General features: G+C 38.2%; 3 protein-coding genes across 4 annotated transcripts; 2 read left to right on the forward strand and 1 right to left on the reverse strand.

The window, feature by feature from the left end:
- The first annotated feature begins 489 nt into the window (after window positions 1-489).
- dennd10 (DENN domain containing 10) lies at window positions 490-5,636 on the forward strand. Of its 2 annotated transcripts, XM_080449474.1 has the most exons (10): window positions 490-624; window positions 723-777; window positions 1,306-1,502; window positions 1,696-1,775; window positions 1,939-2,087; window positions 2,689-2,800; window positions 3,127-3,227; window positions 3,423-3,530; window positions 3,632-3,723; window positions 4,125-5,636. In XM_080449474.1, exons 2-10 carry the CDS (start codon window positions 732-734, stop codon window positions 4,290-4,292), a joined length of 1,053 nt encoding a protein of 350 aa, XP_080305600.1. In that variant the 5' UTR covers window positions 490-624; window positions 723-731; the 3' UTR covers window positions 4,293-5,636. The 2 variants fall into 2 exon arrangements, with proteins under 2 accessions (XP_080305600.1, XP_080305599.1); XM_080449473.1 differs by lacking the exon at window positions 3,632-3,723.
- A 225-nt stretch (window positions 5,637-5,861) lies between these two features.
- sfxn4 (sideroflexin 4) lies at window positions 5,862-12,806 on the reverse strand. The gene is made up of 14 exons (XM_080448772.1): window positions 12,671-12,806; window positions 12,248-12,313; window positions 12,075-12,131; window positions 11,937-11,963; window positions 11,785-11,839; window positions 11,598-11,623; window positions 11,403-11,456; window positions 10,952-11,014; window positions 10,471-10,539; window positions 10,213-10,303; window positions 7,196-7,311; window positions 7,034-7,119; window positions 6,471-6,588; window positions 5,862-6,383 (listed from the first exon to the last, which is right to left on the reverse strand). The coding sequence occupies exons 1-14, from the start codon at window positions 12,707-12,709 to the stop codon at window positions 6,306-6,308; spliced, it is 945 nt and encodes a 314-aa protein (XP_080304898.1). The 5' UTR covers window positions 12,710-12,806; the 3' UTR covers window positions 5,862-6,305.
- Window positions 12,807-13,135: 329 nt separating this feature from the next.
- On the forward strand, window positions 13,136-16,580 carry prdx3 (peroxiredoxin 3). Its single transcript, XM_080449218.1, has 7 exons — window positions 13,136-13,175; window positions 13,897-13,999; window positions 14,499-14,640; window positions 14,854-14,989; window positions 15,266-15,369; window positions 15,514-15,679; window positions 15,885-16,580. Exons 1-7 carry the CDS (start codon window positions 13,140-13,142, stop codon window positions 15,933-15,935), a joined length of 738 nt encoding a protein of 245 aa, XP_080305344.1. The 5' UTR covers window positions 13,136-13,139; the 3' UTR covers window positions 15,936-16,580.
- Window positions 16,581-16,900: the final 320 nt, after the last annotated feature.

Genomic DNA, 16,900 nt, shown 5'->3' on the forward strand with positions numbered 1-16,900 from the left:
TTGGCACTGTACTTTGTTTGCTCCTGTTTCCCTCAACACCAAACCTCTTTGCCGAAAATAGACGATCTACAAGCTCACAACGCCTTGCTGCGACTGCGAGCTTGTAGATCTGCTATTTTTGGTGAATATTCCCCTCGGAATAGGGATGATAGGAAGGATTCAAGTGTTAAAACAAAACAAAACAAAATAAGTTCCTATAACAGCACACAATGATTTGACTGCCCCAATGTAATAACTCTGAGGACCCCCTGTTGAAGACCCCTAGCTGGTTTAGACATTAGATTTAAATAAGCACTCTGGTCACGCATACGTGGTGGTGGTGGTGATGATGATAATATACATGAAACAACCCATCCCATTTAAGCGAGTTTACGAGTAACTACTTTAATGCACCATCACCCGTTATCTGTACTGCGCATGTCTAGTTCCACGTTATGTGAATGGTTGTGACAATTCTGACTCCTCCCTCATATTGTCCCTGGTCAAGAAGAAGGAACCAAGAGTGACAGTCTTCTGTTGACAGCAGCACAAACTACAACCAGTGACTACTTTTCTATTTCTATTTAGTTCCTTGTTCGATCTGGCGTCGCATATTATATTCAGGCTGGTAGGCAGGAGTTCAAGGTAACGTTATATTTGTGTTCACCAGAGTATTGTTGTTTATGGTGACATCAAGCAAGCTTTTCTTATAACATAGTTGTGTGATTGTCAACTCTTTTCAGGGATGGATCATGGCAGCAACTGAAACACAGTTTATGCTAAGTGTCGGATTAATTGGTAAGTGAGGTTTTATTTCACAAGCCACAGCTGTTTGATCTTACACTTATATATAGTGTTTTCGTGTGAACTTTGTCCCAGCTTTATCATGGACTGCTGCATCACATGATAGCAGTGTGATATAAACTACCCTATCAGCTGGGCTCTCTATATACAGGACCACTCATGGTCAATTAAGGATTATATGCTAGGACTAATATGTAATTGGACAATTTAATCAAATCTAATTTTAATTTAATTTAATAGGCAACAAGGATCACTAAGGATTTGGCTTTTTAAGCACTGTCAGCAGTGAACTGTAAAATCCGGAGGGTTGATTTGACTCTGTACTAATGGTCCGTTTGGTTACATTTGTACACTCTCAGAGTTACAAATGGATACATTTAAACTGAGGATTTTACTGTATATCACTAAAATAAGTGATGTGATATATCCAACCAACCATATCCTTTTGAAGAATGAAATTCTGCTGTTTTTCTTTTGGTAGGTTTGAACCTGTGTACAATAATGTCTTGTCTTTCCCCTCAGAGAAAGATGTGAATGGAGACACATTGTGGGTGTGGAGCTTTCCCTCTGTCAGTACAGAACTGAGAGAAGTTCTGCTAAGAAAGTGCTGTCTGACGCACGATAGCCGAGGTCTTAACACCTTTGTGTTTGGTCAGTTCTGTCGTACATGGTTCTACATCTCTACTGTTGAAGTACAGGAACCCACTGCCCTAACGAAGGTATAAGTAGTGCCTTTAAATAGACACTCCCAATAATTGTATTTGAAATGATCTGAACAATAATGACTCCTGCATGAGTTGCTATTTTAATGTACTGTGTTTGGGTAATGCAGTAATAGAGTAGACCTACCAATGAGTGTTTCTTCAAAACTCCTTAATTGACTTTTTTTTTGTACGTCATTTTATTCTTTAGGTCACACATTTTTCAATAGTTGTTACAGCAAAAGACTTCAATCCTGAAAAGTATGCTGCATTCAGTAGAGTACTATGCAGGTACAGCGTACGCAATAATAATCCAAATAATATTTCCAACTCTTCACTCTCAATGTGGTTGTAAAACACAATATACTATTTCAAGATCAATTATTACAGTGGGATTCAAACAGAACTCATCATTCATGTTCCTGTGGTGTGGTATGTTTTTGTCTTTATTCAGAATGTACAACAAACATGGCAGTCCGGTGAAAATGATGGAAGGTTACATTGCTGTCCTCACCAAAGGCATTTGCCAGAGCGATGAAAATGGCTCATTTCTCATCAAGGATTATGATGTCAGGAAGGCATATTTAGCAGGTTCAGTAAAAGGTAAAACATTGCTGTTGCATAGAGGCCCTGAATTCAGGAGCCTTATCAAACGTTATTGTTTTCAAATGAATCTCTTGAATTATGATGTTTAGATTCAAACGTCCTAAATGTCCTACGATAAATTACTGTATGTGTAAAATGTAGGATCATAATCAGTTACTGACTGGTATTTGCAGTTATTCGCTTTAGTGGCCACACCACTGGCCTACACTGGCAATTACTGTATGTGAGGCAGAAATGGTAAATGGCAAGCAAGCTGCATGCCTGGGCTGAAATACTAGGTTTTCAAGCTAACACGTCGTGTCAGTTATTTTTAGCAAGTGACACTGCTGCGAGCGACAAAGTATAAATTAGGCTTTAGCTATGTTTTGCACTGCATTCAATTTGTTACTTGAGATGAATAAGACACCTCATCTTTAAGAGCAAGACTAATTGGCAAAAGAAAATCTGAAACCTGCTGTATATTAATAAGTTATTTAGACCGTCTCACTGACATATTTAAAATTAGTAGCATCTCAAGAAAGATCACAACTCGAACAACACTATCCAGATTACATCAGAGATCTAAAGAGGTTATTCCTGTGTATTATCTCCCTTTCAGATGTTGTGTCCCAATTTGGAATGGAGACCATCATCCTATATACTGCCCTCATGCTGAAGAAAAGAATTGTTGTCCATCACCCCCGTATTGAAGCACTGTTAGAGTTTACCAGGTGAATATTGAAATGAGAATGAAAACATCTTGGTTTACAGTTTGATAATCCTTGGTAATGGATGTTCAGCCATCTGACTCACTGCAATCTATGCTATTTGATTGGTCTGAGTCAATCATGTGATTATATCTTGCGGCTGGTTCCGGTTAGATACTGTTAATATGGTCAAGTTTAGGCATGGGTTTGGTAAGGTTAAGCTAAGTGTCTGAGGAGGATGTTCAGAGAACATGATGGCTTAATAGCGTTTTCCTTTACCAATGCCAGCTGGACAGCTAAATATCCACTGCTGTAATCATTTTTGGGATTTATTTTGGATTTCCTGCCAGAGTTCTACCAGCTCTGACATGGCACAGGAAAGACTGGTCAATTCTCCACCCATATGTGCACCTGACTGACATAGAACTGGATGACCTCAAGAAATGTCCAGGTGAGGAAGACTGCTGCTTCACTGACTCAATTTTATGGCAGAAACTGAGTTTATTGCCTCCGATGTGTGCTATGCTGTCCAAAGAGAAACATATTTGTGAAGAGGTTCACCCTCATTTTTAGCGATTAGCCACCATCTGTATTGTCAACCTTACAAATCTCAGAGTGGTTAATTAATATCTGTGTCTTCATGTAGGATATGTGGCAGGATTTATAGATCCAGAAGTGGGCAACAAATTGGACTTGTTCGATGTGTATGTGAACCTCCCAGACAACGTCATCACAGTATCCCAGAGTGCCAAAGGTGTGATTCTTTGCAACATGAATATGTTTCAAATGACTCTTGGAATCCTGATGAAGCAAGAGAGGGTTTCTTTCTCACTGAATGCCATTGTCTTTTAACAGAGGCCATGGCTATGGGAAAGTTACACAAAGACATTGGCCACTTTATTGTCCAGTCTGCAGAGGATGCAGATAAAACAGACAGTTTTATATCAGTGATATCTCATTTAATCCTTTAGTAGTAGTAGTAGTTGCATAGCAATATGACACAGGGATGCATGTAGAACATGCAAATGTAATTTATACACTGAATATTTTGATTACGAAATGAGTAGTAGTTTACATGTTCACATATTTTCATACATAAAATAAATCATCTATTTATATAGTATAATTATTTCTAGCACTTAAAAACTGAATAAAACCAGTTTGGTTTGAATAAAGTCAAATTTTCTTCAATGTTCTAACTTCATATAAACCTAGTTTATCACTTGTCAGAACAAGAATAGCAACAACACTTAGTGAATTTCAAGTTTAAAAGTTCAGTATTTATGTATTCAAGACCATGAGTTTTTGTAATTGTGCACCTTAATTTGTTTACTTATTTATTTTACAGGACATTTCTGTAAAGACAAAAGAGATACTTGCGAACTTGATTGCACTGGCAGATGAAGGAGAAAACTCTAAAATCACACTGGAGGGTTTACAACAGCGTCATTTCCCCCCAGCAACTGAGAACTTCCTGTTTCATTTGGCAGCTGCTGAGCAACTCCTAAGAATATAATGTTGCCCTACTTTCAAATTGCTATATATTATATATTACTTTTAATAGCATGGATATTTACTGTGCTATTAGTGTGTACTGTCTTTTGCAGGAGGCACTCAATTCTTAAATTCTCATGTATATTTCAAAAATTGTTTGACCTTAAGGTGCTGTAAGTGACATTTGTTTTTGTTAAAATATTAGCTATATATTCCCATAGCAATCATTGCTATAGACTCTTAGAGTCTATAGAAATAATTGCTATATTGTTGAGATCCCTGTTATTGAACAAACAATTTATAGACTGTTTGTTCAATAACAGGGATCTCACCGACAAAGTAAAAGAAAACAAGAAGTACATTTAAATAATGTATAAAGTATTTACACAATAATCCATTTTATTTTCCACCAGGATGTCTTCTCTAAATCCTTTTGTTTTGGATATAATATTCTAGTCTCCCATCTTTACTTTCGACATCGGCAGGATGGATACAATGACACCAAATAAATAAATCTTCAGGTCGGGATACTACCGATTTCATCCAATCAGGAGAGAGAACTCGTACGATGCAGGATAAACAAGAAATGAAATTTGAAGTGATGAAACAAAAATTTGCAGACACATTTAGAACTAGAATACAAGCTAATAAATGATCTTCATGGGTTTCTCTCTCCTGATTGGATGAAATGTGTAACTTACCTGAAATGTATTTTTTGAGAGAGACAGGGGATGGGGAGACCCGTTACTGAACAAACACTATAACAATGATTAATATCATAATATAGAGCTTTAGCTTTTCAACAATGTTTTAGTTTTAACCCAAAAATATTATTTACGGCACCTTCAATGGAATAAACTAGTGTCACATTCGTTCAGTTGAGATCAAATGAATTGCTGTGCCATCCTAGTTTGTGACAGCATGTAGCTACCAACAAGCGCAAGTGTGATATTAGCATGTTGTAAGAGTCAAATATTATATTTGAGGTCATTCAACCAGGGTTTTGGAGATGACAGCGTGCATAAAAGTGTCAGCCTACTGGATGGACTTCAGTGCCTGACAATGCAAAGCTACCTGTGTGGCCACACATTGCTCTGTGGGATGGACTGAGGTCACAATTAAGGATTCTTATTTTTGTTTAGTTTTTTGCGCCCGTTCCAAACTTCCATTCCACTTGAGTGAATACAGTAAGAATAATGATTGTGCTGCAATGCCTAATAGCAGCTGAAATTACATGGATGCATTATTTACTCAAAGAGTTGGTTTATACAAATTAAGTAGTTATCAGACCATTAAAACATATGGAAAATTGTATTAAAATGTTTTTATTTTCATTAAAATCTTCTAATAAAGTTTAATATACTAACCATGTTTCCAGTCACAACTTTATAATTCAATAGAAGTAATTTGTCATGGTTTTATGCCATGGTGCCTTCTCATTGTTTTTTGCACCTACTGGTCAAATAATTATACTGATTGATGCTTCCCTATTCAAAGGACCAGTTTATTGAGTCACATATTGTCTGTGAGTGTTGAGGTTATGTTCATGTACAAAATACTTTGCCATTTCTATATTGTGTACATTTCATCCACATGCCTGCAATATTTCAGAAAGGACACGGTTTGTAATATAAATTCATGAATTGCTGTAGTATTTTATATCTATCATACACATAATGAACCCATTAAAGAAATGTAATATCACAATGTATATTTATTTAAAATAAATAAGAATCTACACATTTAATGCAAAAAAAAGTTAATTCCAGCACCAATTATTATCTTTTTGATCTTAAACTCCATTACATGCACCAGACATATGATGTACACAAGTGGTATTTAGTCCCGGTTAAAACAACAATTGCATTAATTATTTTGGTATTATGCAAATTACATTGCAATGTAAGGACGAGTATTGCAGGTCAAACACCTGGATGTCCAGGGATTTTTATTTTCACAATTCCTAATGAAGTGCAGATAATGTGTGTGTGAGTGGCACTGAATTCTCTGGACAAGAAGACTTGTTCATGGCTCCTCACAATCCTCTATGATAGAACAGCTGACCATCTGCAGCTGCAGCCTGCAGCTCCTTCTCCAAGTTTTCCTTTTTGATCTGCAAAGTGGATGATGTTACGTGAATTGCAGTCAGATGGAATAGGACAGGACAGAAAATAAACCCGAATTCACTTAACAGCCTTACCGTTCCCAGCTGTGGAAAAAGACTGAAGGAGACAGGAATCATCATGCCCAGAATAACTGCAGTACTGATGTGACGCATAGGAGTCATTAACAGGGGGTTCTTCTGGAAACCTCTCGTCCTGTAATGAGTGGTCCAATTGTTGAAACTGACCCAACTGTACTTACTTTCTTTCATGTACACAACATTTCTTTGTCAAAAATAGATGATCTGCAGCTTGTAAATCTGCTATTTTTGGCGAATGTTGCCCCTGAATAGGTATGCTGGGGTTCAAGTGGTTGCAAGATGGTGTTATTAGCGTATTTCTTAATATCCCTAACATTCTTTCTAAAATCAATAACTCAGGATGGATTAATAGGACATTTTCAACTGTAACGCCTCTCCAATAACATTATAATCATACTTGTACTCATACTTATTTAATGATTGAAATCGTCATGTAATTAAACATCACACATAGCATATTCATGTAATTAAAAATCACACATAGCATAATGTTATCAAGTATGCCTGGGAATCTCAAACATTATAGTGAATACACCTGTTGGAAACCAGAAGTTACTCACCTTTTTAAGAGGAATAGCAGAAGATTGGGAAGGGCAGCTGTAGTACCCATCAGTGTTGCTCGTGACAATGCAGTGTCCCTTACAGCCTAAACAGAAAAAGGGAAATCAATAAAATGTTGTAATTTATTCATGTTAAAAAAAATACAAATTGTTGGATCTTACCTTCTCTCCTGCTGCTTTAGAGATTCCAACAGTGTTGCCGTTAGAATCAAACACTTGGATTCCATTCTCCGACTCCTCATTTCTGACCATATACACATTGAAGGAGGCCAGAGCAGCTAGGGAGAAGAGCACACTTAGATTATATCTCTGTCAATCAATTATGAGCATGCAGATGCAAGAGTGAACAAATTGTATAGACTTCAAAAAATCTTAACTCTGAAGGCAAATTGTGTTAATCTATGGCATATGGGTTTTAGGGGTAATGAGGTGTGTATTTGCTGTATGCCCAGCTCAAAATGGCATGCTGTCTCAACATTTTAAAATCCATGACGGCCACCACCACCAGGCTGAAATTTACATATACTTTTGAACAAACAAGGAAGAAACTTAAATGAAATGCTTTTATAGGTTTTTATACAAGAGGGATGAAATGCCCTATTCTCATTTGAGATAAAATGTTAAGAAACTGCTTGAAACTATATATTGTGAAAATATATATAGTATATATATATCAGTATATATTAGTGACGACTAATTTGTATGGACACAGGAATATGCCAGAATCTGGATGGAACTATACCATACAAGGTAAACTTTTAGGCTGATCGTGCAGTATAACTAATAATTGTACTATATTCCCTCAAGATGATCAGCTAAATTGTCCTTGAAAGTGCTCCTCCGACTCAGAAATAAAGATTGCATACCTAGCTGAGCCACATTAGCTATTGTATAGTACCTGTTCCACACATCTAAGAGTTGGTGCCACGGCTACTCTCTCTGCAACCTATGCTGAAAGCTTTCAGGGAGATCACCCCATGCGGTTGTATGAAGAGGTGATTCAGCCCATGCTGCAGCTGCAGGATGATTTGCAAGAAATGCATCGAGTCGCGCAACTGCAGGAAACCTAACTGCCATAACACTGATAATGACAGGGAATAAGTTCATATGCACACATCTACCTGTATACAAAATGAAAGACAAGATTTGACAGCAGATATGTAAAAAAGTAGCTAAATAAAGCCAACCATGTTTGCCTCCTACAGCACTGCCACAGTGTGGAATGCCCTGACCCCATACCTCAATAAATGTGTATCACTGGATTCCTTTAAAAACAGGCCTGAAAATCCATCTTTCAGGAGGCCAAAGGGGGAGGTAATTATCACTTCTCCCTTAAGGCAGGTACACATTGCAGGACCTTAAAGTGCTCGGGGGGTTATCTGATCGTTAAGCATTACACACTGCAGGAGTTTATTTCTTGAAATCGGCTGTCATAATATCGTTGTGGTCTTCACAACAGGATTGATCCCCGACAAGGGCTGACACACTGTAGGATAGTTCACTAGGATGCTATCTCCAGAGTCAGACCCAATACATACATTTGAGTTTATTCCAATTCATTTTAATCGACGTATCCCGTGATATGCCTCTCTCCCTCTCCCCCCTCTCTCGCTCTTTCTCTCTCTCTCTCTCTCTCCCTCTCTCTCTCTCTCCCTCTCTCGCAGTCAAGTGCGCAGAAGCCGTCAGTGACAGCGTTGCCATGTCCGCTTATTATAAGCGACTTTGGGCTTGTTTTTCTGTAGAGTTGCTTGTAAATATTGGTTGTTGCGGGGTGCATTTTTTGGGCTTATTTGTGTAGTTGCTTATTTGGCCTTGTTTCCTAATGTTGTTTAAACCAGTGGTTTAAACAACACATAATATGTATTTGTCCGCAGACCCCCCTTCTGTAAATATGTTGTGCCATCACTGACCCCCATACAAGATTTGTGTGGATTTGGAAAATATTCCACAATTTTCTCAAGATTTTTATTTGAAAATAGCTGCGACGCGTTGTGAGCTTGTAGATCGGCTATTTTCAAATATCCAATGTATTTGTAAATAGGTTTAAAGTGCTCAAGTGGCCTTTTCTTGGGCTTGTTTTCATAGACCTGGTTGCTTATTTCTCTCGCAACATCTGGCAACGCTGTTCATAACAGCGTGCACATGCTGCACACTCACACACACAGGGTGCAGCCACACATGATGGGATGGGATGGGAAAAACGGGCGGAAGTCCCATACACACCCATGTTATCGCGACCGTTCTTCCGGTTTTAAACTTAACATGGGTGTGTATGGGACTTCCGCCGTTTTTCCCATCCCATCCCATCATGTGTGGCTGCACCCACACACACACACAGAGCTCGCTCTTGCTCTCACTCTCTGTCTGTCTGTCTCTCTCTCTCTCTCTGTACAATTCCTCTAAAATAAACAGCCCACCAGGCTCGCTCACTCTCTCATTTTGTTTTATAATGTTAACTTAATACAGGACTGGACGGTAATATTGCGGTAGGGACTGTTTGTTGTGGTCAGATCCAGCGACGCCCCCCTAGCCACGGTGGCTGTACCACGGTGCTCTCATTGGCTGTAGCGTGGATCTCCTCGCAGACCCTTTCATAATGTATGATACTGTCCGATCTCCTGTCTGGGACAGAGCTGAATATCTAACATGGTAGTTATCTGAAAACGGTCGGAAAGCCGTCGCAGAGCGGATAATCGCGGCCACATCGTCTCGCGGAACCTTTCACACAGAGCGAGCATTATCTCGCAGATCAAAGGCCGATCTGCGTCAGATCGGGAGGTTTTGTCGGCGAGCGCCAAAAAATGTCGGCGACAGCAATCTCGGACCCAATCTCCTGCAGTGTGTACGGGCCTTTAGACAGATGATCACCCCCCTCCCCTTTTTTTCTCCTCTACTCTGTACATATAGTGTTTTATATTTGTGAGGATATTGAATTGTGGTGTTATTTTTTACGTTATGTTGATAGTTACCAATGGAAACAAGACCGCAAGGACTTTTTTACTGTTTGACTGTACTCGTACCGTTTGTATTTTCTGTCTAATAAAATGTTCAATCAATCAATCAATATGCATGTGTGTCTACACTCTACAGCACCCCCCAATAATGAACATCCATAAATTAACACAGATTTGCCTTCAGCACTTTACATTTTCTTAAATTAGGTCTAATATTGCACTTACCAGAGAGGGGGATTGGCAATATTGACCTAAGAAAAATCTGGAAGGGTGAGCTGATAATTCCAAGTCGATTAATGACTATTTGAGGGATTGCCTGAAACACAAGGCATAATGATTATGATGTTTGGATAGAATTACAGGGTTTACACATTTCAACCGCTTTCAGTGGTCTATTTAAGTGTATAGTATATTTATAGGAAAAATATGAAGCAATAGAATAAATATTGCACAATACACAATGTTCACCAAAATTATACACACCCCAGCACATGTTGCATATGTAACTGATCCAACAACCAATAGAACCTGCTTCAAAGATGTTTCCATCCCCTGGTGATGTGAGAGAGGTCGACATGAAGGAGAAACATTAAAAAAACATAGAACTGCAACTGAGTTAACGACAGTCCTGTTTTAAAAATAGCAAAAATAGCCTATTTACAAGCTCACTCTCAGCTTTAGGGGCGGCCATAGCTGAGTGGTTAGTGAGCCCGCCTAGGGAGCCAGAGGCCCTGGTTGCCCCAGGTACGATTCCAGGCCACGCCAGCATATGTCGATGAAATGAAATTTAACCCCTAATTGCTCACAGGCCCTCATTGGAAACAAGCCCGCAAGGACTTTCATGAACGTCCTGTTAAAAGGAATTATCCTTATCCTTATCACAATGAGCTTGTGTAGAACATTCTTTTGATATTTTTGAGGGACACCAGCTTGAAAGTGCTTAAGACTGAGAATTTGAAAATACCTTCTCTGCAGAAGAATTTCTGTTGGCATAGTTGAATCCAGCACTGTAACTGTGAAGCAAAAACTGCAAGACACATTTCTCCTTTATATAAAGAGTATATACAGTATATTATATACTATGCAATTTGTTAGTTCTGTGACCTCGCAGCTAGTACTCCATCGAAACAAAATTCTAAATTGCACAAACCGAGAGCTGGTTTCAAGCAGTTTATCGTGGATTATGTGTTATAGTTTTTTTTGTTATACTGCCTGCAGCAACGCATAGCAGGGAAGACCAGAAGAGATTATTACGTTTTGGTGTGAAAGGTTCAAGGTTCAAGGTCACAATTACATTATCAATCAGATCTCAGGCATGGAGTATTACCTCTAGGTATTGTGTGTGTGTGTGTGTGTGTGTGTGTGTGTGTGTGTGTGTGTGTGTGTGTGTGTGTTAAATATGATGAATCTTTTACCTGCCAAAACAATGCTGGTTTGACTCCATTATGTTGAAGAAGGCTTGCAACAACCTGGAAATCAAACAAACAAACAAACAAAAAAACAACACAAGACAAAACAAAACGAAAAACAGACTGTTCATTAACACATCATATGCAATGGCCACATTGTAAAATATTTACTGCTGTTATTTCTTTTATGACAACACTTACCAAAGGGGCTGATATTGGTAATAATGCTAGAAAGAAGAATACATTGTAAGGCATCTTTTTCAGTAAACACAAATTAAGTCCAATTGGTACTAGTGTGGAATACAATAATAATCTTAATACAAGGCACAAAATATGTATGTAACATTGCTCTGCATAACATAAAAACTAAACTAAAAACGAACTGTACCTGGAGGACGGAAAGCTATAGGGAGCACAGCACCAGAATCAGCATGTACAGAGGACTGTGAAGAGAATAGAGACAATGTTTTACATACGAAAATATTTATATAGTAAATTATATTATAATTCTCAACAGTTTTTCATTCTAACGTTACTTACCATAGAAAGGGTCCATGCATGTTCATCCTGGAAGAGACATAACTGGTTTTATGCATCAGGAATCAGGATAGACATCATTGAAAATAACTGTATAAGCAGATACTAGGTAGAGACCATTTCTATCATTCTTAAGCCTACCCTTTCTCTTTGTTTGTCTCCACTTGTGAAGACAGCACGTGCATTCTGTATTTCAGCCTGAAGAGAAGAATCATAGTCTGAGTTCAAAGGGGTTTTGATTAATCACATATGGTTGCTGTTATTTATCATTATTATTATTATTGTATTATTATACTGGAGTGGATGCTACTCACATCGGAGGAGAACAAACAACTAGGATCCAGAAGGTTAAGCCAGATTCGTAGTCGACTGAAGAATGACTGCAATTAAGAGAAATATGTTTTGACATTGTATGACATACAATACAATACAATACAATAAACACAAACAAAGAAGTTATTAATACATCAATACAACAACATCAGAGAACAGAAAACATTAAAGAGTGAACACAAAAGTTCCTGCAGCTTTCTTATTTTTTTAGTCATACATTCTTTTAAAGCACTGCCTGGCTTCAATCTCAAATACAATGAAAGAGGGTTTGGAATGACTAAGTTTTGATTTATGTATACGAAATTTAGCTAGAATAATCACATTTAAGTATATCCTCAACCATATCTCAATATCAATGATATAAACAAATGCTTTATGCAGAATTAATGCGCAACTACGTTTACCTTTCCCTCATTTTTCCAGTGCAATAAATTAGGATCCATTCGTTTAGTTTGTTATAAACGACTAACTATGGCAAAACAGTGCAGGATAATATTAAACTAGCTGTTATTTATCATGCTTTTCGAGGTCATATTCTTCCACTTCCGCAATGAATCAAACACATGGCCATTGTGGGCGTGTCTATAGCTTGTGCCGTAGTGCTTCTAAAATATGCGCAAAATCAAATTCAAACAGCAGCAGTTAACGAAGTTTTAAACAATCATACAATTTGTATCATTGTAAGTCTTGTATCTATTTGTATCCAGTGACAGCAGGTATGAAAACATGGTTACTGAATTTACACTTGTGATTATAACATTTCAGTTATTAGAAAAACTAAAGAGACAGAAGTGTCCGCAATTTTCGGCGCGCGACACAGTCGTGCATGAAGTATAAATCAAGCCTACGTCACCGCTGCTGTCATCATACAACATGGCGACCACCATTGGAAGACTGCTCAGGACCTCTGTAAGTGACAATGAAGTTATGCTGTCTTAAATGCGTTTATTAAGTGTTTGACTTGGGGATGTAAAGTATGTTGATAAACGGGACGTTGTAATACATACATGTTGTTCATGCATGTGATGCGTCACTGAAGTCTGGTCACTTCAGTTGACAAGTGGCGCGAGCGCATGAATCGAATACAAAAACGCTCGCCCCAAAACACAGTTGCACGGGGCAAATCCGGCGCCCTCGGAACGGTCGCCCTGGTATTCCTAAACGTAACCTCAGTAAAACTAATGCGCCTAAACTAAACCTAACCTAGGCTTATTCCTAAACGTAACCTCAGTATAATTATGCCTAAACCTAACCTTATTCCTAAACGTAACCTCAGTAAAACTATGCCTAAACCCTAAACTGATTCCTAACCTTATCCTTATTAAAAACAAATACAAAAATACAAGAACCGGTGGGGGCGAGTAGTCCGGGGAAAATAAATAAATGGGGGGGGGGGGGGGGTGTTTTGGGGCGAGCGTTCCGGTTACCCGTGAGTCTCATTATAGCGTTATCAGTTCTGTTTTGCATGCAACGCCCTCGTGCGTTGGAGACTTGGAGTAATACATTAACGTTTAAATAAACGTATTAAAGTACACTCTTGTATTGCTATAATCCCTTACTATTCTGACATATATAATATAATTTCATGAATATTTGTGGATTGATATTAAATTGAACTCTTATTTCTTAGGCAACAGTTGCAGCAGGAGGACTGAAAGTTGCATCACTTTGTCCCAAGGGAGCCTCAGTGAACAGGGTCTGTTCTACTGTCCACAGGGCCTGTCTGTCAACCAGTATGTACTATGATTGATAACAAAGATCATATACACTTTTGTCAACCGCTGTACTGTATGATTACAACGATCATATTCACCTAGTCTGTCAACCAGTATGTACTGTATGATTACACAAATCATATTCACCTACAATGAACCAGCATGTAGGCTACTGTACGATGACAAAGATCATATTCACTTCTGTCAACCACTATGTACTGTATGATCACAAAAATCATATTCACCTAGTCTGACAACCATTACTGTATAATGACGAAGATCATATTCACTTCTGACCCGCCAACGTGACCAGTATATTTTGTAGTGTATGATCATTTCAAATATCATATGTCAACCACCAGTATGTATTGTATGTCAAAGACCTATTCATCAAGTTTAGATTCTACAAGTGTCTACATTTCACCAGGGATAATCCAGGCCAGGGCAAACAAAAGATATAATGCATGTTTGTTAAATACCATAATATGCATTCATAAATTAGAATTGCCTCTTCCAGGTGCTGTCAGATTTGCCCCAGCTGTCACTCAGCCTGCACCTAATTTTAAAGCTACTGCTGTCCACAATGGAGAGTTCAAGGAGATGACCCTGGATGACTTTAAGGGCAAATACCTGGTCCTTTTCTTCTACCCCCTGGATTTGTGAGTAATTTGGTTAATTCTCAAACACATACAGTATTATACTGTAACTTTAACACAATTGAGCGGAATGCATTAAATCACTTCACAATTTATTTTACCTTACTAAATGCTTATGTTTTGCATCTTGTTTTGTTTTGATCATTTTGTTACACTTTAGCACATTGCTCCTATGTTCTATCATTTTGTGACTGGCTCGATTTGTGCTTATTATAGCACATTTGTGTGCCCAACGGAGATCATCTCATTCAGCGACAAGGCCAGTGAATTTCATGACATCAATTGTGAGGTGGTGGGTGTGTCTGTGGACTCTCACTTTACCCATCTGGCATGGATTAATACACCACGCAAGGTACACTTCTTCACTTAAAATTACACAATTAAGCCCTATTCAACAGTTCAAAAATAGCTGATCTACAAGTTCACAGCCGTAACCTGTTACATCGCAATGGGTTGTGAGCTTGTACATATGCTATTTTTTAAATTGTTTTGAAAATGTTAGCCTATGATGACATGCTGACAATAGCGACTTGAAAATGGTTAATGGACCTAAATGTTCCAAGTCCTCACTTTTATGGTTGGTTGTCATAACCACTTTTGAAACTCATAATAATGTCTGTCCTGTTAGGCTGGAGGCTTGGGCAACATCCACATCCCCCTGCTTGCTGACCTCACAAAGCAGGTTTCTAAAGACTACGGGGTTCTTCTGGAAGGTCCAGGCATTGCACTGAGGTACAGTATGTTCATCATGTTGCCTGGAAAAGAATTGACAAGCTTTACCACTGAAAAATGTCAAACTTTGAGCTTTGCTTTGAAGCCCAGTAATATTACATACTAAACATTTAATTCCATTGTGACCGTTGTTATTTCCCTCAGAGGACTGTTTCTCATTGATCCACAAGGTGTGGTTAGGCACATGAGCGTGAATGACCTGCCAGTAGGTCGCTGTGTGGAGGAAACCCTTCGTCTAGTAAAGGCGTTCCAGTTTGTGGAGACCCATGGGGAAGTGTGCCCAGCTAGCTGGACTCCAGACTCTCCTACGGTGAGTTACTTCAGTAAATTGATAAAACACTAGATATTGCTTACTATAAAGACTTACTTACAGAGGACCAAGGCAAAACAAGTATTTATTTTGCAGACAAGGACATAATCTCCTCATATGTTAAAAGCAAATTAATTCATGCTCTTGGATGAATACTGACATTGTATTAATTGTGCATTCCACCAATATGTTTTGTTTTTTTCAGATCAAGCCAACCCCTGAAGGTTCAAAGGAGTATTTTGAAACAGTCAATTAATGAAGACATCAACTAACAGCTCTAAAAATGTATATGAATGTTCTGTGTTAAAGGAAAATGCCACCCTGGGTTGCTCTTGTATTATTTGAAAAGTTGCTTACCTACACAGCTTAATTCAAACTCCATCACACAATGTTGTCGCTTGCTGAAAAGAACAAGATTTTCAAGCTTGAAAATAGGTTCTTGTCGGCAAGCAACATCATCATATTACAGACTTATGATTTAGACTTAAAATGACTTCACACCCAGCTCTCCATATATTGTCAGTCCAGACATATACTCCCCAAACTGTTGCGCAAAGCTCAAGCTTACTGCTTTATGAAGGTCTTTAACCAAGGTTAAAAAAGTGCAGACAGGGGCCTGATGAAAATAGTCAACAAACATGGAAAGCTGGTTTCTTTATAGCTTCATTTTTGTAGTTATCACTGTCTTGCTGGTAAAATATTTCTTCACCATTGAGGTAGAAGTATGCCATGAGGTATACCTATACCCTACTGCTTTTGTTTTGTTCAGATATCGCGTTGGACAGCAACACGTTTGCTTCGATCTGGTAAATTATTTTGTTGGCATTGGTATTCCTTTTTAAATGGTTTACAAAGTTGCATCTGTTTATAAATTCTGTAATAAATGTATTCTTTATAAATTTAGATCTTTTGCTGTATTTGGAGTTCATATCGTGCCAGTTAATTACTTTTTGCACAATGAATTTGTTTTGGATTCAAGCCAATTTGCTCCTATAAGATTCTTTAGAAGAAAACAATTATTACCAATGGGTTACTCCCACTGATGCAGTATACATCTTTGCAAATTTAGTTGGTAATAACTTTTACTCAGGTAGTGGCGCCACCACACTCAGGACCACAGGTCCAAACTTATCTAAACACAATTTATTAGGCCTACAGTATGTAGGGCCTTAATTTAATACCATTTCAATATGAGATTTAGCTGAAATCCCTGCATACAGC

The sequence above is a fragment of the Gymnoscopelus braueri genome (assembly GCF_963280865.1).
Source record: "Gymnoscopelus braueri genome assembly, chromosome: 14".
Taxonomy (NCBI): domain Eukaryota; kingdom Metazoa; phylum Chordata; class Actinopteri; order Myctophiformes; family Myctophidae; genus Gymnoscopelus; species Gymnoscopelus braueri.